General features: G+C 42.2%; 1 protein-coding gene across 1 annotated transcript in view; it reads left to right on the forward strand.

Annotated features, from left to right (window-relative positions):
• Positions 1 to 27,899, forward strand: part of SLC24A3 (solute carrier family 24 (sodium/potassium/calcium exchanger), member 3) — an 820,359-nt gene that overhangs the window by 125,953 nt on the left and 666,507 nt on the right. Inside the window, exon 2 of the mRNA XM_006860745.1 lies at positions 11,273 to 11,401. Within this exon, the coding sequence (XP_006860807.1) occupies positions 11,273 to 11,401 (129 nt within the window). The remainder of the gene's footprint in view (positions 1 to 11,272; positions 11,402 to 27,899) is intronic.

A 27,899-nucleotide genomic window follows, 5' to 3' on the forward strand; every position in this document is an offset into this window, starting at 1 on the left:
CTGGATCATAGGGTATTTCTATTTTCAACCTTCTGAGGAAATGCCATATTGTTTTCCAGTCAACTCATTTACTTTTAATAGTTCAATGAAGAAAGATGGGAGGCTGTTTTGAACAGAGAAGCTATAATATCAGGATGCTGGGATTGGATTTGCTGCAGACTTTAAAAACACTTTCAGAAGGGAACCAGAGAGTCAAGGCTGGGAATAAGTGAGCAAAACTATCTTTTGGACCCTGAGTCACCATATCTAGTAGAGACTTAAGTGATGCTGCAAAGAAGGGGTCTCTCTAAACTCTGGGAATATTGAGGGGGATATGCCATTTTGGATTTAAGAGGTTCAGAAACAGTGAGTACTGTCTGGGAACTTTGAAGGTATGCAACAATATCTATGAACAAGTTAGAAAATAAATAGTTCATCCTGGAGTAGCAGTGCTGCAGTGCTTCTCCAGCTTTCATGTGTACATGGGTCACCTGGGGGTCTTGCTAAAGTGCAGGGAATCATTGAGTCTGAGGGGCCCAGATTCTGCCTTAAAAAAATAAAAAGCTTTTACTGTGAATTGAGTGATAGTTCATGTGGGAGAACATTGGTTTTGCACTCATCATAATACGTTTCATTGCAATGATTACAATCCCCTCCATGCATCATCATTCAACAATATTTGCTTCTATTCCCTCTGTACACTCAGGAATATATATATAATCATTTAAACAACCAAAGGGCACATTCTACAAGCCTGCCTCCTGGCCTCCAGCACACAGCCTTTCTCTTTCCATGAGTCTAGAGTCCTCAGCTGCTCTATAGCTCCATGGCATCGTCTCTGCCTCTATCTTTGGTGTTGCTGCTTCTCTGGATAGGGTCCCACATTCTGCTTGTGCTCTTCTCCCTTGATGGTCCTAGAGTCCTCTGTTCCTGGAATGTAAGATTAACTACTCCTTCCTTTTTGTTACAAAAATTCTACCTGTACAGTTGTGACAGTCGCAAATAGTCATGATAACAATTACTCACTATTGAATCATAAGAATGTTATCCCCATCTCCTTTCATCAGACTCATCTAAACTAGATGAAAACTATTCGGTGGGGATTCTACCTTCTCCTGCACACTCTGAAACTAAACTCCCTCTTGAAAACTTGTAAGCCTGCCACTTTGTGCCTTTATATCCTCCCATTTTATGTAGCCAATGTCTAAGTTGTCTGTCCCTATCAGCCCTGTGTACAGAAGGCATAGGTTTGATCCTTGATGTGAAGACTCCTTCCGTCTCAGTTGGTATTTTGAGCTACTATATCCATAAATTTGTGCCAAGAAACTTGGAAGACAACTATCTGGGCAACTGATTGGAAGAGATCCGTATCTGTGCCCACTCCAAAGAGAGGTGGCCCAACAGAATGTGGAAATCATTGGACAGTATCTTTGATATCCCATGTGAGTAAAGTTTTACTAAAGGTAATACAGAAATGGCTGCAAGCATTCATTGGCAGAGAACTTCCAGAGGTTCAAGCCAGATTCAGAATAGGCTGTGGAATGAGGGATATCATTGCTGATGTCCAGTGGATCTTGGCTGAAAGCAGACAATATCAGAAAGATGTTTACCTGTGCTTTATTGACTATTATGCTAAGGCTTTTGATTGTGTGGATCATGACAAACTATGGACAACATCGTGAAGTCTGAGTATTCTGGAAGACTTAATTGTTCTCATGAGGAATCTGTATGTAGACCAAAAGGCAGATGTTTGAACAGAGCATATGAACACTGATGGTTTAAAATTAAGAAAGGTGTGCAACAGGGTTGTATTCTTTCACCATACGTACTTACACTGTATGCTGAGCAAATAATCTGAGAAGCTGGGCTATATGAAGAAAAATGTGGCATCAGGACTGGAGGAAGGCTCATTACCAACCTGTGATATGCAGATGTGATACAACCTTGCTTGTGAAAGTGAAAAGGATTTAAAATACTTACTGGTGAAGATCAAAGAGCACAGCCTTCAGTGCAGATTGCATCTCAATGTAAAGAAAACAAAAATTCTCACTACTGGACCAATAAACAACATTCTTATCAATGGAGAAAAGATTGAAGTTGTCAAGGACTTCATTCTTCTTGGATCAACTATCAATACTCACGGAAGCAGCAGTCAAGAAATCAGATGACGTATTGCATTCGGCAAATCTGCTGCAAAAGACCTTTTTAAAAAGAGCAAAGATATCAGCTTGAGGACTAAAGTGCTTCTGACCCAAGCCATGGTATTTTCAATAACCTCATACACACGCAAAAGCTGGACGGTGAATAAGGAGGAAGACTGTAGAAGAATTGATGTATTTGAGTTATGGTATTGGAGGAGAATATTGAAAGTACCATGGGCTGTCAAAAGAACAAACAAATCTGTGTTGGAAGAAATATATCCAGACTGCTTCTTGGAGGCCAGGATGGCCAAACTTTGACTCATACTTTGGACATATTGACAGGAGGGACCTGTTTACTAGAGAAGGAGATCATGTTTGGTAAGGTGGAGGGTCAGAAAAAAACGGGAGGACCCCCAGCGAGATGGACTGGCAAAGTGGCAGCATTAGTGGCCTCAAGCGTAGCAACAATTGTGAGGTTGACCCATGATCAGGCAGTGTTTCATTCTGTTGTGCATAGGATCTCTATGAGTTGGTACCAGCTCGATGGCACCTAACAAAAACAGCAACATATCCATAAGTATAGGTCAAGTTAATCAAATTGTAGCAATTTACACTTGTTTCCTTCATCAAATTTTTATATTTTCCTCTAGTCAGTTTCTAATCATCAAGCTATCGAAGCTAGATTCAATGGGTACTAACTGCAAGTTGGGCACATCTTCCCTCACTTCATATCAGCTGGACACTTCACTCTCAACTCTGGGTGACTAGGTCCTTGTCCATGGGCTCAGGAGTCCCCAGGTTTCACCACACTTCAGACCAACCAGCCCTTACTCTTTTCTCTCTCATCTCCAGTTCGACAGGAGTCTATGGAACGTGGTTGAACTTAGCCCATATCATCACTGCTGGCTTTTCCTCATTTCCACTCACCAGTAGACCAACATGGTCACCAGAAAGCTTACATGCCTGCTCATGTATTCTCTTTGTGTTTCAGTCTTGGATGGGGGCTTGTCTTGAAGGCACTTGATTGCTTGCCTTGATGGTTTCCTGCTGAACAACTTTCTTGTTCTCAGAGTACCCAATCAGACTACCATTTTTGTTTTTTATTTTTCCTGCTGGTCATTCTTTCAACAGTATCTTCTGTTTCTCTAGCCCCTCCAGTCTTGTCTGCATGTCCTTTCAAGTGAGAATTTCCCACCTCAGAAGGTTCTGGATGGGGCCCATAATTCCGCCTAAGGTCCTATGCACTACAAAGGCTCTGCAAGAAGCCAATTTCATTTTTAATCAACTCCCAGGTGTTGTCAGTATGGCTGCCCAGGGATCCCACTTTGAGGAGTGAGGGTGCAGTTTGTCCATGAACCCAGAAGACCTGCATTCTGGTTTGGGTTTACCATAATGACTAAGGAGACTCATGTGGGGGTCTCTTGTAAACTTTGGCTTCCCTGCCTTCATTGTGAATTACAAGATCACTCTTGAGTCTCACCCATGTGGTAGTGGTAATGAAATCCCAAGCGTATTCAGTGTCCACTGAATGTCAGGGATCACAACATTAAAAGGACAGATCCCCCTGTAGCCCACTTGTTGGTGGTGGTGATGGGAGCAGAGGTGGCAGATAAGCAATCCAAGAATTGCAGATATGTTTCCTTTGAACTTGTGGATGTGCCTTCAAGGAGAAGTGTTGGCATTCTGGCCATCTATAGTGAGGGAGTGTTCCTACAGATCAGGGAAAGCTACCTGGAGAGGGGCTTCTCTCCTGAGATAGTGGGGAATTATGTTGGGGCCAGCCTAGGGCAGCCCACCTCTGCCTCAGAATCTTACCTGGCTTGACTTGTTTTGCCTGAAAGCCAGACCAGACTATGTATTCTGGCCAGTTTGGACTTGGCTCATGCCTTTGGACTTGGTCCTTTGACCAGTTCCTTGATTCAAGTGAACCTTACAGGGAACTCTCTGCCTGTCCACCTATTCCCAGCCCCAACCTCTGACAGTGGGTGTGAGGGTGGAGTCTGCTGTCAGGGGTAAGGGCAAGTTGCAGGAGAAGAGATTTGTTAGTGCAAAGTAAGGCAGAGCCTGGCATTCCCTTCCGTCTTCCATGAGTGTATTTTCCTGGGTTGGTAATGAGACCAGTCTCTCCTGTGCAGGCAGCTGGGGACAGGGACTATTTTCCTTTCACTCTAGAGTCTCCATCTTAATTTGTTTCTTACCTTTCCCAGGCAGGTGATGGGAGGGCTGCTCTCAAGGCTGTGGAGCAGCCATAGACTTCTTCATTGAACACACAGATCTACTGCTGATCTGGTTAGAATGTGGCGCATGTGGAAGCACCTGATGTCCACTGTGGAGATGTCAGGGTGACTTTCTTTCACTTCCCCTCTGAGCAAAAGGGGAGCCCCACCTGAACACTTACCATGAGTTTCCTCAGATTGGAGATGTCACATCTTGATACTAGGGCAAGTGGAGTCCATTGCCTCTCCACAGTGAGGGACTGTTGGCTCAACCACCTACTCTAGATCTGACATTCTCTGCCCTTTAGGGCTCCTGGAGGCTTTTGACTTCTGGCTTTCTCCTCTTCTGGAAGGTTTGTAGAGCTTTGCAAACCTCACCATGGTTGGTACTCTTTCCCAAGGATCAAGAACAATGTAGAGGGAAGCTTTTATGTAAGCTGGAAAATCCATCTGAAAAAGTGTGCCCCCTTTCACCCACAATCACTAGGGTTGCCTTCATGGGGGTTGATCCAGAAAGATCATGTGTTCTCCAGGGCTCATTGGAGAGTGTGGCAAGGGGTGCCCCCACATAGGGGTCTGCAGAAGGCAGGCCCTGGGCTTATGCAAACCTGACCTCTGAACCATGTAGGCCGGCTGGAGCTCGGAGTGGAGTCAGCTGTGTAAACTTCAGGGTGAAGTATTTATAGCTCAGAGGAGTGCAGGTCCAGCTGAGAACATCAGAGTCCAGTGGCTGCCACCATGCCTCCATTTTTGGTGTTAATAACTGAATTTTCTGCACATTCCTTCTTCAGTTCTCCATCAGCCATACCATAACTCAGTTACTTCATCTGCAAATGGCAATTGTTGCCATGGTTCTTGGGAGTGTTTCAAAATGTGGCTCTCTCCAGCCCAGTTTTGAGAGAGAAAAATTCTTTTCTAATTATTGTTATTGTTGCTAACTGCCATCAAGTCTGTTCTAACTCATAGCAACCTTGTATAGGGTTTCCAAGGAGTGGCTGGTGGGTTTGAACTATCAATTTTGTGGTTAGCAGTCAAGTGCTGATCCTACAGCACCACACCAGGACTCCATTATAATTATTAGGGAAAGTTAATGAGCCCCCCTAGGCGCAACCCTGCTTATTTGATTCCAGAAGGCCACCTCTCCTGGACTCTGGGTCAGAAGCTCATCCAATTAGCTCCAGTCAGCAATAGTAGTACAATGAGGTCAATACAATGCTACCTCCATTTTGGCTGCTGATAGGATGGAGTGAGATAGCACAGGCAGGGTGGTTGGCACATAAGTGAGATGCATAAAAGATCATTAGATGCTGCGACCTTCCCAAGTATTTGACAGAGTTAATTCCCATCTATTAGCGAAAAGACAGTCCACTGAGCCTGATTGATATTAGGAAAGGGTTGCAAACATAGAAAGGATATGGGGGTGTTTGTTAGGCATCAACCAAGAAAATCCATTCTTGGTGTCAGAAATCTTTGGCCTCTTGGAGCCTCAGTCACTGGGAGGGGGAAGAAGAAGGAGAGCAAGCGAGAGCACAGAGGGTGAGCGCACAGTTCTGTAATGGAAACTTGGCATCCAGCCGCCACTTTCTTTCCTTTCTTAGTGCATGCGGCTTGAGTCTTGGTTGAGAACTGCTTCCTGCCCTTGCAGTAGGCACCCTGTGTGTGCCCTCACCATGCCAGTCGTCTCCCCTCTGGGGCCTGCAGTCACACAGACTGCCTCTGCTGCTGACATGCGACATATGAGCCTGTTGCCCCCCTTCCCTGGGCCTCTCCCCTGACTAATTAGGCCAACATGCAACTTCCAGGGCCTGGCAGATGAGGAGCCAAGAATGCAGTGAATGAGAGCCAAGTGTTTTTGTTGACATTGCTCAAGTGTAGCTTCGGGGAGCAGCCGTTTTGCTGTAGCAGAGAAGTCCAAGGAAACATGGGAAAATAGTTAAAACATTAAGTGAGGGTCCTTTTCCAAAGCCCCTTTGCCTTCTCATCTTCCAAGCTGTCCCTCCTTCCTGAATACATAGAAAAAAGTCCCATGTCATGACCACTGGGGCCAGTTTAGTCTCTAGGGAATTGAATTAACCGGGAGCACGCTTAATGCTCAGAGTGAGTATTTTTTTGTTTGTGATGCTTTTGTGGATTGATGCTCACGACTTACTGTGATCTTAATAGTTTCCAGAAAAATCACCTTCTTGGAAACAGGTATAGTGAGACTGTGTTCGCCCTAATCTGTTAGAAGGTGCAGCCTGAAAAAAACCTGAGTAGATTTCATTCTGTCCTTGTATATATCGAGAATTTGACCTTTGACATCGCCAGACCTGGGTTCAAATCTCCCTCTGTTACTTTCTTGCTGGGTGACCTTAGGCTAGTCATTTAACTTCTCTGTGCTTCAGTTGAAGGAGCCCTAGTGGTTACCGACTTGGCTGCTGACAGGATTTGACTCCATTAACCGCTCTAAAGTTGGTTTCCGTAAAAACCACAGTTTCGAAAATCCCATGAGGCAGTTCTTCTTTGTCCTAGAGGGTTGTTATGAGTTGAAATTGATTCAGTGGCAATAGACTTTTTTAGTTTGGTTTAGTTTCCTAACTTGAAATATGCAGCTAATTGTTGTGAAGATGAAACACGGTAAAGAATGGAAAGTTCTTTGCACATAACAAGATTCAAAGCAATAGAAGCCATGATGCTGTTACATGGTAGCTTGTGTGGCTATAGGCTGGCTCTGATTGTATGCCAATCACTTCTAATTTGGCTTATTTTCTCCAAAGGTAAACTGAGCCCAGAACAACTGTCTCTTCCTTACTCATCATTTTGTGAGGACAAATAAAAGAGTGTGTAATATTGTTACACTCAGTTCTTACTGCGGAGGAAATGAATGCAATGCATTGCTTTCATGATTCTTATTTTTTTAGACCCTGGTCTCCAAATATTGTATCAGTGGTCAGTAGTCTAGTATATTTTTGTTGAGATAAAATTTTGTAGACTTTGGAATCAAATGGTGCTGTTTTAATAGTCTCTAATTCATGAAGATATTGAATCATTATGTAAAAAAAAATCCTCTAATTTTCTGCTACAATAGCTGGCTTTATTTTTACATGTCTTAATTAGTATCAGCTGTCTCTCAGAATTACAGAATCATGGAAACTTGGCATCAGAAGGAACTTTGGAAGTCATTGGAAGGGATGTTCTTCCTTCTTTGGGGTCTCCCGGAATGTTGGGATTGAAGACCATAAAGCACTTTTTGGGGGGGATCAAGATTATGAAAACAGGAGAATGGCCACTCTTTTGGCCCTTCAGTCTGACACTACCACAAGGTTGGTGATTCAAACCCACCAAACTCCATACAGGGTTGCTATAAGTCAGAACAGACTCAATGACACTGAACAACAATGACAACATTTGTTGACATCACGAAGGGCTGACAGATGCCATCAGTACCCCACTCACATTAATCCTACCCTTAGTGGCGCACACTGCCACAGTCAAACGTATTACCTTGTATCTCATTGCCCAAACCACCATCACCCACTTTAGACACCCATGTGACAGATTGGAAGTGCTGGGGAATAAATCCCACCCAGGTCTCTATGAGTGGAAACCAACTCTATGGCACTTAACCACAGCAACAGGAACAGCCTTCAACCAGTGGCAGAAATGCTGCAGCACTATCATCCCTTGGGTGTCTGAGATGCATGTCTACACTGGCCCTGAGGCTCCCAGGTTGATCATGCTCTAGTTAATCTTTCTGGAAACTGACTTGAAATTCGCCTTATAGTACCTTCATTCCCTTCCCTGTTCCACCTCCCGACTCCTCACTAGTGTTTCCTGGGATCACCTCCCATGTAAACTGTTTAGGCTTGAATTCTTCTTTCAGGGACTTCTTCTAGGGGGAACCCAGGTTAAGGCAAAGAAGCTGTCTCTATCCTCACTCACCCTCTTAGATCACTATGATACTATGGTGTTATATTCACAGCTTAGGGCTGATTGTTGGACTTTAAAGCCACTGAATTCACCATTCAGTTTTACCAACTCCAAAATGTCTTGCATTATCCACAGATTATTTTTATGTATTTGGATTATCCTAATAGTTTTGCTTAAACTGACATATGTGGCTACCATGTAGACTTTTGTATTTTAGGGTATAAAATTGTTTATTCAAATTAGATTCCACATTGTGCAACAAAACCAACAAAAAACACATGGGATAGTCCTGATCAATATGCATAAGTTACAATTGGATATACCGGCTGCTAACCTCAGTGTCAGCAGTTTGAAACTACCAGCTGTTCTGTGGGAGAAAAGATGAGGCTTTCTGCTCCCATAAAGATTTACAGCCTCGGAAACCCTATACAGGATTGCTATGAGTTGGAACTGACTCCAAGGTACATAACCACCACCATTACCATTCTTTTGCATCTAGGATCAAAGGCTACGTTTGACTGAGGAAAATCTTTAGTCTTTGTTCCTGTTGGCTTAGGTGAGGTGCCCACAAGCACTGTGATTTGTAACATTTTTTATGAGTCTTACTTTATCTATCACATAGACTAATCAAGTGTCTACTCTGAACCAGGCACTATTTATGTATTAAAAGGCCACAGTTAACAAAATATAATGCTTCCTCTTCCTTTTCTGAGTAGTGACTTCAGGATCAAATTCAATACTGAGGGTGCGATCACTTGAGAAAAGGGAGTCACCATAGAAATTGAGGAATTAATATGATGACCTGCAGGTCTTCATTGCCACCAGAACACACCATACTCTTATGGCTGGGTCCTTTCTTGTGTTGTCACTTGTACCCTGTTGACTTTTGTGAAGGCCACTGGGACTAGGAATTAGGACCTTGTCTTTTATGTAAATCCATTTTCTTCTTTTTTAAATTCGGGTGTGTTTTAGGTGAAATTTTATACAGGAATTTGTTGTTGTTTTTAGATGCTGTTGAGTCCATTCTGACTCATAGCGACCCTGTATAGGGTTTTTGAGGAATGTCTGGTAAGTTTGAACTGCCGACCTTTGTAGCTCAAACTGACCTTGCAGTCTAGCTCACTAACCCACAGTGCCACACCAGGACTCCACACAGAAATTAGGTTCCCATTTAACAGCTTTCATACAGATTGTTCCATGACATTGCTTTACATTTTCCCTAATGTGTTAACATTTAAATTATTTCCATTCTGTTTACTCTTTTCCCATTAATCTAGCTTCCATGCCCCTGTTTAACTTCTCATCTTTGTTTTAGGGTAAATGTTGATCATTTGGCCTCAAAGGATTTATTATATAAGGGAGCACAGTACTCCTGAGTGATATTGTTTATAAGCCAATTGATTATTTGGATGAAAAGTGACCATTGGAAGTGGCTCTATTCCAAATTCAGAGTATTTTAGGGCTGTTTTCTTGGAGATTCCTCTAGTCTTTATCAGTCTAGTAAGTCTGGTCTTTTTAGGAATTTGAGTTTTGTTCTATATTTTTTCTGTTTAGGACCTTTTATTGTGTCCTTGTTCACAATGACTGGTAGAGGTTGTTGTTGTTATGTGCCATCGAGTCAGTTCTGACTCATAGCGACCCTAAACACAACAGAATGAAACACTGCCTTGGTCCTGCACCGTCCTCACAGCTGGTAGGCCTGAGCCCATTGCTGCTGCCACTGTGTCAATCCATTTGTTGGTGGTCTTCCTCTAGCTCACTGACCTTCCACTTTTCCAAGCATGATATTCTTCTCAAGGGACAGGTGTTTGTTGTTGCTGTTGTCAAAAGTGCAGTCAGATCACTTCCAACTCATAGCAACCCTGTATAGAGTTCCTGTAACTATACATCTTAGTGGGAGCAGAAAGCCTCATTTTTCTGCTGCAGTGGGCTCAAACCACTGACCTTGTGGTTCTCAGTCCAGTGTTTATCTTACAGAGTTGCTGCGTTCCCCTTCAGGGACTTGTCCCTTCTTTATTGTGTCCACAGCCACAGTGGCTGGTAGAGGTAGCCTGGGATTATCTAGGTCTTTTTCTATCATTCTAGATGAGGTTGTAGTTTATGTGGGCTATTAATTTTGTGGACTAATTTCTTCTTTAGGTTCCTTCATTCTCTTTTATTTCAGACAAGTGGAACCAGTGGTTGTTTACATTCATTTTCTGACCAACTCTGGATCCGCAAGAAGTAGCCATTGTCTCATGTCACACTTTTCCTTAGTGTCATGCTACTCAAAAGAACACCCTGTCTCACTTCCTAACGGCCCTCTGGATGGCCAGCATTTCTTTTTTCCCTACCTCTGTCTTAGTGATTAAAACCTTTGGTTACTCTTCCTGTCCTAGAATTCTCTTTCTGCTTGTTTTCTGTGGTAACTTAGTTATTTTTCTTTCCTTTGTGATCTTTCACTGAATCCTTTTACTGTAGTTGTCCTCTTTAGTCCTTTCTCCTTCCCTCTGGGAAACACATATCTCCATACCTTTCCTGTTTCCTTACAACTCCCCTAATGGGCTCTGGAATCCTGGTGTGGCACTATAGGATAAGCACTGGATGGTTAGCCACAAGATTAGTGGCTCAAACCCACCAGCTACTCCTCAGAAACTCTATGCAGGGTTTTTATGAGTCGTAACTGACTTGACCACACTTAACAACATCATACTCTAAAGGTTATTGCTCCTTTCCTGAGATATCTCCAACTACCTTTTAAACAGGTAGTATACTTTCATTTCAGTGTTCCACAGTCATCCCACTTATGAGGAGAATGAGCTGGGGTGTTTATATACCAGTTCCCAACCATTAGTTGAGCACTACATTTGTTAGGCACAGTAAGATCCAGCAGCCAGAGGAAGCCCTCAGGCAACTAGAAACATGCTGTGGTGAACTTCAGTGGCAAGGCTAATGGGGTGATAACTGAGACACTGGGCACCCAGCTCTAGTACATGCTAAATCCTCTCTGCTGTTAGTGATATGTGGCTATTGTTTTTTTCTTCCCAGAACTCGACCTCATAGACCTCATAGGGGAAGACAGAAAGTGGATGGTAGGGAGGAAATTAATGCAGATGAACGACACTCTGCCTTCTGAAGATGCAAGACTCTGGAAGAATGAGAACTGCACCCAGCCAGGTAAGAGCAGTGGCTGTTTGCTGGGCAGTGGCTACAGTTCTTCATAGCTGAGGACGAGCCAGGTGCCATGTTTTTTGTTGTTTGTTTTTGTTAATCCAGGTACTTAAACAACATTTACCACAGGTGTCTAAGAAACTCAAAGGTGAGATGCCGAAGGGGTACAGAAGGTGTCTGTCAGTATTCTTCTCCTAATTGGATAGGGGAAAAGAGAAATCAATGATTTACTACTGATCTTGTACTGGTGTGAATTGTAGAGACAAGTGGGAAACAGAGCCAGAAGTAGGGTGGGTGAGAGTAATCTTTGCCATCCTTAATTTGATCCCAGGTATCAAAGGTTCCTTGTTTCCATCACAGTAAAGATACTGATCTTCTTAAAAGAAGTAATGATTTAGTTTGTCATTTGTTATATTTAATATTTATTGTGCCTTTCTTCAGAAAAATATATAGAATGTTTTTTCTTTAGTATTATTTAAATAAAAAAGAAAACAAGCATTGAGAGGGATCCAGCTTTACTGATGATACGGTTCTTAATAGTTTAGACCGTGGATTGACAAACTCTTTCTATAAAGGTCCAACATAGTAAATATTTTGTACTTTAAAAACTTAAAACCTATTTTTAGTTCATATGCCATACACAAACAGACTGTACACAGATTTGGCCTGTGGACTATAGTTTATTTACCCTTGGGTTAGACTTTGAAGCACTTTGGGGCCTTCTTTCCTTGTCTGATAGCTGGACTTGGCCTCACATCCCCCTTTTTTAAGGACCCAGGAGCTAAATGACATATTAAGACCACATTAAAAAACCTGCTTCACTTTTAGTTTCACCCTGGAAAACATAACCAGTCTTCATTGCAACCCAGAGAGCCATGGGCCTTTGAACACAGAAAGTGTTTTGTGAAGTTGAGTGTCTGCTCTTTCTTGGGAGGTGAGTAGAAATGCCCTCTCCAGACATACTGAGAATTATAGCAATCAGCTCCCAAGAAAAGCAGGAAAGGATTAAAAATAGATTACCTTCCCTCCCTTCCCAATCTCCCCCCAAAAAAGAACTACATAATTTATATTCCTGAAGTTGGAGAATTCAGGGTCATTATGGCTACTATTAAAAACTTATAAGGAATAATTCTTGAAGGTTATTGAAGCACATAGGTTGAGTGTTCCAACTTGAGGAGACAGAGGCTGTGTGTATGCTGAGAAATGTGGATTCTTGAGGACTGGCCTGAAAGTCTGGGTCATTTCTCTGCCGAGAAGTCGGCCTGGTGATCTGGTCATGTAGCCAAATACTTTTCAACAAGAAATAGGCTGATGGTAATGGAGATGTTAGAAGGTATCAGAGTCCAGCATCCCCTTTGGTATGGGGAAGAATGGAATCAGACAAGAATGTGCTCTGAGGGTGCTGGACTCAGCTGGGTGGGGATTGCTTGTTCCCTGTTGTTGGGTCCTGTTAAAATCCAAACACATCAAGGACTGGCTCAGCTTGCATTTGTCACAAAGTCTTCACAGTGGCCCTTTTCTTTCTGAATGCTTGTGGTATAAAATGCTGTCCAATATGGTTCCTCAATGGCTATTTAAAGTCAAATTCAATAAAACTAAAAATTCAGATTCTCAGTTGCACTGAGCCACATTTTCGATACCTACAGTGTTGGATAGCACAGATGACAGAACATTTCCATCATTCTGGAAAATTCTCCTGGGCAGGCTGATCTGTTATTTCTAGCTGTCGCTGGACATACCTTCGTCTTTCCAGCTTAATTGCACTTGTCTCAAGACATAGAGTTTATATGTAAATCTTCGTAGTGACTTATGAATGCTCTGAATTCCCCAAGGCAGGCCTTGGGGTCACCTCCAACTCTTTGAATGCCAGCTCATCCACACAGGAACTATGGGTCTGATCTTGGGCACAGGTCAGCCTCTCTGAGCCTTTGTCTCTTTGTGAAATTTAAATAACCATTCTCACCTCTCTTGGATGTTGTGAGAATGTTGTTGTGTGCTGTTGAGTTGGTTCCAACTCATAATGACCGTGTGTAGGGTTTCCTAGGAGTGGCTGGTAGGTTTGAACCTCTGACCTTGTGCTTCAAATCGACCTTGCAGTGCAGTGCATTCTCCCGCAGCACCATACAAGGATGCTGTGAGAAGTGATAATGAATTAGTGATGTATGTACAGCTTTGTGATAAACAGCATATGATACTATGCTCTAGCATAGTGGATTACAAACTGGGTACACGGTCAGTAGTTCAAATCTACCAGTTGCTCCATGGGAGAAAGATGAGGCTTTCTGCTCCAGTAAAGATTTACAGACTTGGAAACCTATACAAGGTCACTATGAGCTGGAACTGACTCAGTGGTACACAACCAGCAACCAGCACTAGAACCTTATCATGGATTTCCCACCATTTTCAGGGATTCTCATTTACCTCATAAAAGTGGGTCATAGTGCAAGATTTATAAAGTGATTTTCTTCATTCCCTTCCCACAAAAAGGGCAGATATGGAATTTGTGGCTCTGCCAAAAGGTCCCATACCAAGTGGTCCAAATCAGAACCATTGGCCAGCTGGAGAGTAAGTAAGCTTCAAACCTGATATTTGAACAGAATCACACTTTGAAGACCTCACACATGGCAACAAGCACAGACTCCTCTGATACATAGTTCATTTCAAACAAGACCATGATGGAGAAATTGGTGCAGACGCAATGTGACCCTAGTTGCCTCCATGCTCAGTGCAGTTGGAAATCTCCTCAGTGCAACTAGACAGACTAAAGAGAAAAAGTTGAGAGCCAGTGCATTCTTAAGTCACTGATTAGAATTAACATTTGATGTTGTTAGGTGCTATGGAGTCTGTTCTGACTCATAATGACTCAAAATGAAACACTGCCTTGTCCTGTACCATCCTTACAATTGTTAATATGTTTAAGCGACACTAGGCCAGTCCATCTTGTTGAGGGTCATCTTCCTTTTCACCGACATTCTGCTTTATCAAGAATGGTGTCCTTTCTAGGGATATTTCCAAAACACATGAGATAAAGGCTCAGCACCCTGGCTTCTAAGGACCGTTCTTGTACTTCTTTTAAGACACATTTGGTCATTCTTCTGGCAGTTAATGGTATATTTATATTTTTCACAATTCAAATGCATCACTTCTTCAGCCTTCCTTATTCATACATATGAAATGGTTGGAAATACTTTGGTTTGGATCAGGTGCACCTTAGTTTACAAAATAACATCCTTGCTTTTTAACACTTTCTAGAGGTCTTTTTTGCAGCATATTGCCCAATGTGTTGTTGTTACGTGCCGTTGAGTCAATTACGACCCATAGCGACCCTATATAGGGTTTCCAAGGTGTAACTGGTGAGCTTGCACCACCGACCTTGCAGTTCAAACAACTTTGCAGTGGATCGTTTTATTTCTTCACTGTGCTTTCATGGGTGCAGATTATGGATCCAAGTAAAATGAATCCTTGACAACTTCAGTGTTTTCTTTGTTTATCATGATATTGCTTATTGATCCAATTGTCTAGTTGGATCTGAATTTTCCTTATGTTGAGGTGTAATCCACACTAAAGAGTGCAGTCTTTCACCTTCATCAGTAAGTGCTCCAGCATTTCTTCACTTTTAGCAAGCAAGGTTGAACTATCTGCATATCACAGGTTGTTAATGAATCTTCAATCACGATGCCATGTTCTTCATGTAATCCAGCTCCTCAGATTGTTTTTGCTCAGCATACAAGTTGAATAAGTATGGTGAAAGGATACAAACCTCATGTACGCCTTTCCTGATTTTAAACCATGAAGTATCACCTTGTTCCCTTCAAATGACTGCCTCTTGGTCTATGTACAGGTTCCTCATCAGTACAAGGAAGTGTTCTTGAATTACCATTCTTTGCAGTGTTATCCATAATTTGTTACGATTCATGATTTTGCGTAGTCAATATAACACAGATGAAATATCTTTCTCTTATTCTCTATTTGATTTATCTGACATCAACCATGTCATTAATAGTTTATATCTTTTCTACTCCTAACCTGTAGGAATGAACCAAGTGGTCGATTCACAAAACATTACCCAGTTTCCCTTAAAAAATAAAAGCTGCTCTGGACACAATGAGCATTTTTTAACTGCTTGGATGTAGTGAAGTCCGTAGTCAAAACATCTGAAATAAGGGGGTTAGGAAGTGAGCCATGTGGTTTCTGGACTAACTCCCTTCCTACTTTTGATGAATGTCAGCAGCAGAAGTATACTTGTACAGATAACAGGATCAGAGTTTCTTCTGTGTATAAATGGATGATTATTTACACAGGAACTTGAACTTTGAGGAGCCAGAAGGTGATGTAGTGTGTGATGAATGGTGTCAAGGTCACAGGCACGAGTGAATTGAACTCTTGTCAGAAAATGCACTCAGTACCACTTGTGAGATCACAGGACTTCTTAGACTGTGATCTCAGAATTTCTGTCTTGAGATACCAGTGAAGTAAGGCTGCTGATTCAAGGAGTGGGTAAGGAGATGCCTCAAACCCTATTTGAGATACTGGGCTTGTATGTTCTGTCCATTTCCTCACCTATGAAATGAAACCTTCAACTAGTTTATCCTTTCCATGGCAAAAACTCCATAATGCCAAGAAATTTCAAGAATAGAGATGTACAAAAACTTCTGTGCTAAGAATCTACTCTTCTACTTTCCTTAATAATTCTTTTCAGTTGCAGAATTCCATGCTTACCTCAACTCTTCTCTGTTTATTTCTTAGGGTGCTGGGTGTCCTATATAAAGTGACAGTCCTGTTTATTGTTGGTGTGACAATAGTTGAGATGATACACTCTTTGTATGATTTGTTGTTAATTACTGTCAAGTCTGTTCAGACCCATAGCAACCCTATCTATATAGGGCTTCTGAGGAGTGGCTGGTGAGCATGAACTGCCAACCTTGTGGTTCAAACCAGCCTTGCAACCCAGTGCATTAACCCACAACACCACACCAGGAGTCCTTTGCATGATAGATGCCACTTTAAAAATGTATGTTTTACGTATTTTGGGAAAAGTTATACAGACGGCATTGTTACACTGCCTCTCAAAGACATGTTTTTGATGGAAATTTGTGCTTTTTAACTCCAGAACTGTGTGAAATAGTCTGACTTTGGGGCCCTATTTTTTTCTCCAATTGTTCCAGTTCTCTGTGAATTTTTACGTTTATTTTCTTAGCCTGACACTGCCGATTTCATCTGAGGTCTTAAATCATTGCTTTTTGACAAATAACATTTGAAACTATTTACTCAGATGACCTATTAAGAGAAATTTGACTTTGAATAAATTTGATCCACAGAAAATTAAGTTAGCTAAATTTAATGTTAAGGGTGGTGGACAACTCTAGCAGAAATGAATTATTTGCAATATTTATTTATACACTGTACAGACTCTTATTTAGATACTTTGCAGTCACTCATCTATCATCTTTTAGGTTTTAGTTCTGGGAAATGAGCTTTTGCTCAGAGTGCCTCTTTCAAATAAATTTTGGAGGAATGAAAATATTTAAATGATGGCTTTCGGCATGTGTTTCACTTTGAGATCATTGGATTTTCTTTTGATAAAGACTCATCTCACTCTACTTGGCTAGTTGGAGTCTGTGTCTTTGAGAACAGGGAGGACATCCTGGTCACATGTTGGAGAACCGAAGTGGATGTGCCAGGAGCTTACTGGAAGGGTTGGAAATAGCATAATCTAAGAGTGAAATGTGAATTTCAGAACAGGGAGGAAGCAGTATAAGGTAGTTGCAAAGGCTGAGTATGTCTGCCCATAAATGAGAACTGAAGCCAGGCAAGCTGGGTGAATAAGATCAGGACGAAGGTCATGAGCAAGATAAGTGTGGTGATCCTACTGGTTTGGGGTTTAAGCCATAGAATAGGAGTTAGCGGATTTGAAGTCACAGGACCAGGCATTCAGAGAGTATGAAAAGCCTATCTCTTTCACCTTTACATGAAACATCAAAACAGAAACAAAACCTGATCCAGACTGTGTAAGTGACCCACTAAGGTAATGGGGCTTGTCAGAAGCAGAGCAGGGTCACCCTACCCCAACATACTATGGAATTGTTGCTGTCATTAATGTGTCATCGAGTCACTTCTGACTCAGAGCAACCCTGTATAGGATTTCCAGGAAGCAACTGGTAGGTTTGAACTGCTGATCTTGTTAGTAGTCCAGTGCTTACCTTATAGCTTATTCATACCTGGACTTATTCATACATACTGGTAATTAAATAATTAAGACATCTGACAATCATATGATTTACAGTATACTGTCCAGTAGACATATAATGTGAGGTATAAGTACAGTTTTAAGTTTTCTAGTAGCCATATTACAAAATAAATGGTGAAATTAATTTTATTATTGTATTTTGTTTAGCTGAATATATGCTGAATATTACAAATGACAGATTTCAGTATGATTATCATTAGATTTGAATGCAGGAAATAAGTTTTTATAAAAATCTTAAATTCAATATATTATTTTACTAGCTCATATAAGTTACTCACTTTTCTTTGGAGTTATGATTTTAGTAATGACTCATATAATAACTGTGGACAGTCTTTAGCAGAGCATATTAGAAATGAATGTGATATTTTAAAAACTATGTTGAAACTCTTTACTGAGTTAGGTAAGGTAACAGTAGCTGCTGTTACAGTGTTGTAGTTCGTGCCTTTGAGACAATTCTGACCTATAGCGATCCTGTATAGAGTTTCCTTGGAGCAGCTGATGAATTTGAACTGCTGACCTTGTGGTTCAAAACAACTTTGCAGTCCAGCGCATTAAACCACAGCACCACACCAGGACTGTTATAATAGTTGGTGTAAATGCCGTCGAGTCGGTTTCAACTCATAGCAACCCTGTCTGTATAGGGTTTCCAAGAAACAGCTGGTGGGTTTGAACTGCCAGCTTTGCAGTTAGCAGTCTAGTGTTTATCCTGTAGTGCCACACCAGGACTCTGCCAATATATCAACAATATATTGTTGTTGTTAAGTACCGTGGAGTGGGTTCTGACTCACAGTGACCCTGCACAGGGTTTCTGAGACTGTAAATCTTTATGGGAGCAGAAAGCCTCATCTTTCTCCCGCGGAATGGCTAGTAGTTTCAAACTGCTGACCTTGAGGTTAGCAGCCTGATTTGTAATCACTACGCTACCAGAGTTCCTTTTCAATATATTAGTGGCTTTATTTTTATCTCATGTGAAGTTCTGGCCTGTAGTGACCCTGCTGCCGGAAGTGGTCCAGGTACTAAGCATCCTTCCATCTTGATGCTTTGCCATCCTCAAATGTGGCTTCCAAGGTCACCATGCTTCTCTGCATTAAGGTGAAGTACCATGGAAGATTGAGCAGGGAAGAGTTTTGTGAGTTAGACACTCACTTTGATCACAGTCCATTGGCAGAGCTAAGTCACATGACAGCTTTTAACTGCAAGGGAAACTGGAAAATGTACATTGGCAGAATGCTGTGGAAGAAAAGAGGTTTGGTGAACAGCTAGGTAGTCTCTGCCACATTTATTTTCCCCCACATTTGTTTCTTTTTTCAAAAGTAAATGTCCCAACTTTACTTAATGCTTATCTTATTACAAATCACAACCCAAATTTACATCTTTCAAGCCTGGCTTTAGCTCTTGACTTACTCTTCCTGCTTCTCCAGGCACACAATGTGAGTCTCTTTTCACATTAGAAGTCATAAGTGAGGTAGATATTTTTCCAGTTGTGCCCATTTGCAAATTGATTGTTTTCTTTGTAATATAAGAACCCAGGAAAAATAAGGAATGTATGAATATAGATGCAGTCATTGTAAACAATGTGGAAGAACTTGAGTTCTGGAGTAAATCTGAACACTCAGTTCCATCACTCTCTACCTATGTGGTCACAGCTGATTTTCCTAAATTCTCCGAACCCCAATCATACCACCTGTAAAATACAGATTAAGATGCCTGCATCATAGAGTTATGATAAATAAGTGATGTAAATTTTATAAAACAACTGGGATCTCAGTTATATTGTTGTTAAGTACCATTGAGTCAATTCTAACTCACAGAGAACCTCTATAGGGTTTCCGTGGAACAGCTGGTGGGTTTGAACTGCTGACCTTGTGCGTAGCAGTCCAGTGCTTAACCTACAGTTCTAGCCCAGTTATGTTAGTTCCATAATAAAACACAGCTAAAATGTTACCAAAAATGTAATGCTGGGCAGATGGGTTGTTGTTGTTAAGAGTTGTTGAGTTGGTTCTGACTCATAGCGACTCTGTTTCTGAGGAGTGGCTGGTAAATGAACTGCCGACCTTGTGGTTTAAACCAACCTTACAGTCCAGTGTTTATCCTATAGTGTCACACCAGGATTTCCAGGCACATGAGTAGTGATCATTTATAGGGACTTTATCATCCTTCTGTCTGTCTGCTATATTATGGTGGCTTGCATGTTGCTAAGATGCTGGATGCTATGTCACCAGCATTTCAAATACTAGAAGGCTCGTCCATGGTGGACAGGTTTCAGCAGAACTTCCTAAGGCAGACTCGTAATAATGGCTTGGTGATACACTTCTGAAAACCTTATGGGTCACAACAGAACACTGTCTTACTTTCCGAGGAGCAGTTGGTGGATATGGAACAATGACCTTGCAGTGACTGTTCAGGCTTATCCTACAGTGCCACAGCAGGATTCTTTTTTTCAATGTTTTATTGTGAATCATGTGATAGTTTACATGAGAGAACATTAGCTTTACATTCATCCTATCATATGTCTTTTCATTGCTATGGTTACAGTCCCTTCCATGCATCATCAACCAACCAAAGGGTATACCCTGCAAGGCTGCCCCCAGGTCATCAGTACACAGCCCCTTTCCCTATCTGGGTCTAGAGTCTCCAGCCGCTCCGTCTCTCCACGGCATCATCTCTGCCTCCATCTCTGGTGTCACTGCTTCTCTGGGTAGGGTCCCACTCTCCAGTCTTCTCCCTTGAGGGTCCCAGGGACCTCTGTTCCTGGACTATAAAGTTAATCACTCTCCTCCTTGCTACAGAGTATCTACCTTTACATTTCCAACCCTCACAGTCAGTTCTGATAGCAATTGCTCACTATTTTGCCATATCATTCCCCATCTCCTTTCATCAGCCCCCACCAGACAGATTGGATACTACTCTGTGGAGATTCTACCTTCCTCCGTGCCCTCTGGATCTAGGCTCCCTCTTGAAAGCTTGCAAGCCAGTCACTTCTTGCCTTTGTAGCCCCCAATTTTGGATAGCCAATGTCCAAGTTGCCCATCCCTGTCTACTCTGTGTAAGGAGGGGTTGGGAATCATCCTCACTGTAAAGATTTGTTCCCTCTTTTGAGCTACTGCATTCATAGGTATAGGTCAAGTTCATCAAATTGTATCAGATTACTCTTTTTTCTTTTCCTCTTCTTTCTTCTTCTAGTTGAGCTCTGATCATCCAGTCATTGAAGCCAGGTCAAGTGAGTATTATCTGCAAGTATGGGTGTTCTTGTGCATATGCCCTTTCTTCTTATCAGCTGGACGCTTCACTCTCCACTCTAGTCCTCTGTGGCTACGTCACTGACTCTGGGCCTAGGAGTCCCCAAGTCTTGCCACACTTCTGGCCAACCAGGTCTCCACCTGGGTTCACAGGAGTCTATTGAACGTGGAAGGGCTTAGCTTGCATCTTCATTGCTGTTTTTCCCTCACTTCCCCTTATTGGTGACGAACATGGCCACCAATCAGAGCACATGTCTGCTCGTGTATTCCCATTGAGACTTAATCTTGGAAGGAGGTTTGCCCTGATGGGTCCCTACCACTTGCCTTGATGTCTCCTGGATGAGCAACTTGCTTATTCTTATAGTAATCAGTCAGACTGCCTATATTGTTTTGTATTTTTCCTGTTGGTTTTTCTGTTCTTCTAGCCACTCCAGGCTGGTCTGCTTGTCCTTTCAAGTGGAAATTTCTGACCTCAGAAGATTCTGGATGGGGTTCAGGAATCCCCCTATGGTCTTTTGTAATGCAGAGGTTCCACACGAAGACTCTTTCACTGGGCACACTGTAGCCCCGTTTTAGGTATTCCAATCAGTTATGGGCAGAAGATGGACTTACAAGCTTTCTATGGTGATAATTCTGGCTATTCCTTTCTCTCCTCCTCAAGTGTCTAATTTATAATGGTATGCAAGGGAAACCAAGATTCAAAAGACAGCCAAGCCGCTTAACATTGTTTCCCCCTTTTGCCCTTTCCAACCATGTGTCAATCCCTGTATCCCAGAGCCCTCTTGTTCCAAGGTTGTGCATGCATCATTATTTACCTCTGTTCCACTTAGTCCACACAAATTGCTTATCTGTTCTCCCATTCGCCTTGTTTTTCCATTCCTGTCCCCCTTGTGTTTTCCCCTTCCCCAGCACCCAAACTATCCTGTGTCTGTTCTCTACCCTGTGCTCCACCTTCCCCTCCCTCCCCTCACCCTACCTCCCACATCCTGGTAACCAGCGAAGAATCCCCACCCCCCTTTTAGTATGAGTTCTTTTTCTTTAGTTTTTTTTTTTTTTTTTTTTTTTTTTACAATAGTGGTCCTATGCAGTATTTCTCCTTTTGTGACTAATTTCACTCAACATAATGTCCTCAAGGTTCATCCATGTTATGCGGTGACTTGCAGCTTCCTTGTTGTTCTTTAAGGTAGCATAACATTCCATTGTGCGTGTGCACCACAGTTTGTTTATCCATTCTTCAGTTGATGGGCACTTAGGCTGTCTCCATCTTTTTGCTATTGTAAATAGTGCTGCTGTGAACATTGGTGTGCATATATCTAGTCATGTTATGGCTTGTGTTTCTTGCGGGTAAATACCAAGTAGAGGAATGGCTGGATCATAAGGTATTTCATGGGAACACTGAATGGTTTAGAATTCAAAAAGATGTGCAACAAGGTTGTATTCTTTCACCATACTTATTCAACCTGTATGCTGAGCAAATAATCCGAAAAGCTGGGTTATATGAAGAAAAACGTGTTATCAGGATTAGAGGAAGACTCATTAACAACCTGCAATATGCAGATGATACAACCTTACTTGCTGAAAATGAAGAGGACTTAAAGTATTTACTGATGAAGATCAAAGAGCACAGGCTTCAGTATGGATTAAATCTCAATGTAAAGAAAAAAATCCTCACCACTGGACCAATAAACAACATTCTTATCAATGGAGAAAACATTGAAGTTATCGAGTATTTCATTCTTCTTGGATCAACTATCACCATTCATGGAAGCAGCAGTCAAGAAATCAAACGATGTATTGCATTAGGCAAATCTGCTGCACAAAATCTTTTTAAAATGTTGAAGAGCAAAGATATAAGCTTGAGGACTCAAGTGCGCCTGGCCCAAGCCATTGTATTTTCAATAACCTCATATGCTTATGAAGGTTAGACAGTGAATAAGAATTGCTGCTTTTGAGTTATGGTACTGGAGGAGCATATTGAAAGTGTCATGGGCTGCCAAAGTGGAAGAAGTGCAGCCAGAGTGCTTCTTGGAGGCCAAGATGGCCAAACTTCATCATACTTTGGACGTATTATCAGAAGGGACCAGTCACTGGAGAATGATATCATATTTGGTAAGGTGGAGGGTCAGAGAAAAAGAGGAAGACCTCCAATGAGATGGATTGGCCAAGTGGCAGCATCAATGGACTCAAGTGTGGCAACAGTAGTGAGGTTGGCCCAGGATTGGGCAGTGTTTCGTTCTGCTGTGCATAAGGTCACTATGGGTTGGTACCGACTCAATGGCACCTAACAACAACAACAACAACAACAAGGTATTTCTATTTCTAACCTTCTGAGGAAGCGCCATAGAGGTTGGACCATTTTGCAATCCCACTAGCAATACAGGAGCATCCACATCCCCAACAGCATTTATTGTCCTCTACTGTTTTGATCTTTGCTATTATTGCTGGTGTGAGATGATATCTCATTGTTGTTTTGATTTGCATCTCTCTGATGGCTAGTGATCGTGACCATTTCTTCATATGTTTGTTGGCTGCCTGAATCTCCTCCTTGGTGAAGTGTCTGTTCATGTCCTGTGCCCATTTTTTAATTGGGTTATTTGTCTTTTTCTTGTAGAGGTGTTGTAGTTTCCTATATATTTTAGAAATGAGTCCCTTGTCTGATGTGTCCTTGCAAAAGATTTTTTTCCCATTCTGTGGGTTCCTGTTTTACTCTTTTGGTGAAGTAGTTTGATGCATGTAAGTTTTTAATTTTTAGTATGTCCCAATCATCTATTTTGTCTACTTTTGTTTATATAGTTTTCAAAATGTTTGGTAGTCTGTGTATGCCTTGAGTTAGATCCTTCGCATTTGTCCCTATTTTTTCATTGATGACCTTCATAATTTGGGGATTCATATTAGGTCTTTAATCCATGCAGAGTTGATTTTTGTATAGGGCTTGAGGTAAAGGTCTTGTTTCCATCTTTTGCATATCACTTTCCAGTTCTGCCAGCACCATCTGTTAAAGAGACTATCTCCTTCCCATGCAATATACTAGGCACTTTGTTGAAAATCAGTTGGTTGTTTGTGGATGGGTTAATTTCTGGATTCTCGGTTATTTTCCTTTGATCAATGTATCTTTCCTTGTACCAGTACCAGGCCATACCAGGATTCTTGACATGCTTCTACAATTTTTTATTGAGGCATTTAAAAATCCCGTTTCTTTAAAAGGATCCCAGACAGCCCAGTCCATTAAATGGTGCTTAGGATATATCTCAAGCAAAGGTAACGGACACAACTCTTAGGCGGTACAGATGCTTCTCAAAGCATTTTCTTGTTCATCAGTTCACTAGAACCCATTGGGTCTGTAGAACAAATACTGTGAGGATAGGAACATCTAGTATTATTAAGTTCATTCGATAAGTGGTAGGCAGAGGCCAAGGAAAGTTGAGCTAAAGAGTTGACAATTAAGAGCCATACGTGTGGAAAACAATTTTTGGATAATTATTTCTGTTGTTGTGATGTGATGCCAAGTTGGTTGCAACTCAGTGATCCTATGCACAACAGAATGAAACACTGCCTGGTCCTGAGCCATCCTCACAATTGTGGCTGTGCTTGAACCAATTGTTGCAGCCACTGTGTAAATCCATCTCATTGAAGGCCTTCCTCTTTTTCACTGACCCTCCAGCTTGACATTCTTCTCCATGGGCTGATCCCTCCTGATAACATACCCAAAGTTTGTGAAAGAAAAGTCTTACCATCCTTGCTTCTAAAGAACATTCCGGTTATCTTCATTCAAGACAGATCATTTTTCTGGAAGTCCATGGTATATTCAGTATTTCTTGCCAATACCATAATTTGAAGCATCAATTCTTCTTTGTTCTTTCTTAGTCATTATCCAGCTTTCGTATGCATGTGAGGTGATTCTAAGCACCATGGTTTGTGTCAGACATACCTTACTCCTCAAAGTGACATCTTGGCTTTTTAACATTTTAAAGACGTCTTTTGCAGCAGAGTTAGGAAATGTAGTGTGTCATTTGATTTCTTGACTGCTGCTTCATGGGCTTTGATTGAGGATCTAAGTAAAATGAAATCCTTAACAACTTCAGTGTTTTCTCTGTTTATCATGATTTTGCTGATTTGTTCAGTTATGAGGGTATATATATAGACACCTGAGCTAAACCTCCAATATTTGTCCATTCACATGATAGGGGCTTGTTTAAAATTTAATTTGAAAAGTAAACCACTTGTGTGAATGAGTGTGAATCCCCTTGTTCTGGAACATTTGGGTATCCAGACCACCTGTTCAATATCCATTATACCTGGATACTGCTTCCCACATTGGGTCAGAGAACCAAGTGCCCATACAGGTTGGCTGAAGTTGAGAATGTTCTGCCCATACACAGTCAGTGTCCCCTGGAATTGCCATACAGTCCCTCCCTGAGCTGGGAGGATTGTGCTAAACTGTCCATGTACATTGGAATGAAGTGACCAGGAGCAGTCACCATGAAGTCAGTATAAGGATAAAGCCGTTTCCTGACCACATCACTGTGACTTTCATAGTGATGGTTCATGGATGAGGAGCAAATGAAACCCAGTGAGTCGCCAGCCCTTTGAGGGTCCAGTCACTTGATCTCCACACCTCAGTCATTTCAGGAACCCCACGTACTCTGGGTAATTGGGAGCTCTTCTTGAATCCTGCACTCAGGTATCTTGTTCCACTTGCTTGTTTTGTAGATGAAGCCATGCAAGTTCTAGAGCAGGAAGTGGCTTCCCCAGGATCTACTACCATTTGGCAGTAGAGTTAAGAGGAGGATGCAGATTCAGATTCCTTGTTTCTCTTCTAGTCTCTAACGATGAGGCTGGGCTGTCTGTCTTGCCTTGTTTGGTCATGGGTTTGCCTACGTCAGTTTAATTGCAGATTGGGGTTGTCAGGAGGGTCCTGCTCTGCCCCCACTTATGAGCTCTTTTAACACTGATTCTCAAAGTGGGTCCTAGACAAGCAGCAGCTGCTGCTTAGACTTTGTTAGAAATGTGCATTATGGTCCTTGTTCCAATCTCCCAAATAAGAATCTCTGAGGACAAGGCCAGAAATCTGAGTTTTAACATGTCCTCCTGGGAATTCTCATGTTTAGCTCTGCTGGGTCATGATTCCAACTGTATATCACAGCCATTCAGGGAGGTTTTAGATACCCAGTCCATACTCTGGAGTCCTGGTGTGGTTCTCTGGGTAAATGCGCTGGATTGCCAAGTCAGTTTGAACCACAGGGCCAGCAAGTCAGGCTCACCAGCTGCTCCTTGATAACCTTTACAGAGTTGCTATGGGTCAGAACCTACTGAGCGGTACTTGACAACAAACAACAACAATTCCATACCCCAGGCTAACAAGCCAGAAGCTCTGATGCCTCCAGCTGTTGCTGTGGTTGTTTAGTGCCCTCAAGTTGGTTCTGACCCATAGTGGCCCTGTATAGGAGTGTCTGGTGAGTTTGAACTGCTGACCTTGCAGTTCAAATTGACCTTATGGTCGAGTGCTTATCCTACAACAGTACACCAGGACTTCGGGGTCTCCATCTAGTGTTTTTAAAGCTCCCAGATGGTGCCAGTGTGCAGCTGTGGTTGCTTGCAAACCACGGTCTAAGAAACTCCCGTGTTCATGGCCATCTTGGTTAAGCAGATACTGGAAATTGAGAGAGGGCCTCGCTGAGGCCTGGGAGCCGAATGAGAGCCCTTTCCTCCTGCACCTCAACACAAACTCACACAGAGACAAAGGGATGCCATTGACCAAATCAGAAAAGACACCAAGCTCCTCATTCACATAGCATCTTCAGGGGCTTTGTGGACAGTCATTCATTTGTACACTCAGTCTTGAGGGTGCGTGAGTTTTGTTTCCAAGACCTCTTTCCTGAGAAACGCCAAGAACCGTTTCATCCTAGCAGTATTTTCAAATCTATGTGTTTTAAAATCTGATGGGAATGTTCCTGCCTTGTCCTATCTGAGGATCTAATCTTGCCTCTGGCTCATGGTTGCCTCAGAGCTCACCTCTCCTACCCTACTCCCTCCCTTCCTTCTTCCTCAGAAGTCTGGCAGCTGACATCCTGGGTGATGTGCCATTGGAGTGAGGGCAGGGCCTTCTGAACTCAGTGCTTCTCCAAGGTCACTTTGGTTGAGGCTTAAGAGACACTCCCAGGCCACGGGTGTACACTAGGGAGCTTCAGGGAAGGCTGGGCCTGTCTCCCAAAGGCTTACCACAGCTTTTCCAGGCTTCAGAAAAGAAAGAAAATAAGACTATTGGGACAGGTCACTCTGGACAGAGTGGGAGGCTGGACTCATTACATGCCTGCTATCTCTGTGGCTCCATGGGTACCATGAATGGTACGTATCCATCCTGTCTCTTGTCATTAGAGAATCTAGGTATGCCCAGTGTCCTGTGATTGCAGAATACTCCTGGCAGAAGAATTAGGGGCAGGGACCTGGGTCCTACGGGCCTGGGGAGGAATCCTGACTTTAGTATACATGGACTGTGGGGCACCAAACAAGTACGTCAACCTCTCGAAGTCCAGGTTTCCTCCTCTGAGAAGTGGGGTAGTAAATGGTACACACATAAAGGGTTCCCACCAAGTCAGTGAAATCAAGTACACAGAGTACTTAACCTAGTGCAAGAAGTCCATTTGTTGAGTACCCATTACATCATGCTTCTGTGTGTGCCACTTCTAAGGGATATCAAACAGGACCTCAATAAGGTCTCTTTAATAGATTGTGGTTGTTATTCTGCCATTAAATCCTTTCTCTGTTCCTTAGGATATGAAGCATTCTAGTATAGGAAGACAGTAAAATTAATCTGACATGCACTAATATTTAAAAAACCCAGGCAGAAAGTAAAAATATTCTTAATTCTCAAAGCATAAGTGCTAGCCCCAGGAACTCCCTGCCAGCATTAACCTAAGCCTCCCAACCAAAGTCTTCTTGGCTAAAGTGAATTCTACTTATACTGAAAGCTGTTGAATTGCCCTAGGCAAACTGATATAAAAATCACTGATGATAGGAA

Source organism: Chrysochloris asiatica, unplaced genomic scaffold, assembly GCF_000296735.1.
Source record: "Chrysochloris asiatica unplaced genomic scaffold, ChrAsi1.0 scaffold00039, whole genome shotgun sequence".
In the NCBI taxonomy this organism is placed as follows: domain Eukaryota; kingdom Metazoa; phylum Chordata; class Mammalia; order Afrosoricida; family Chrysochloridae; genus Chrysochloris; species Chrysochloris asiatica.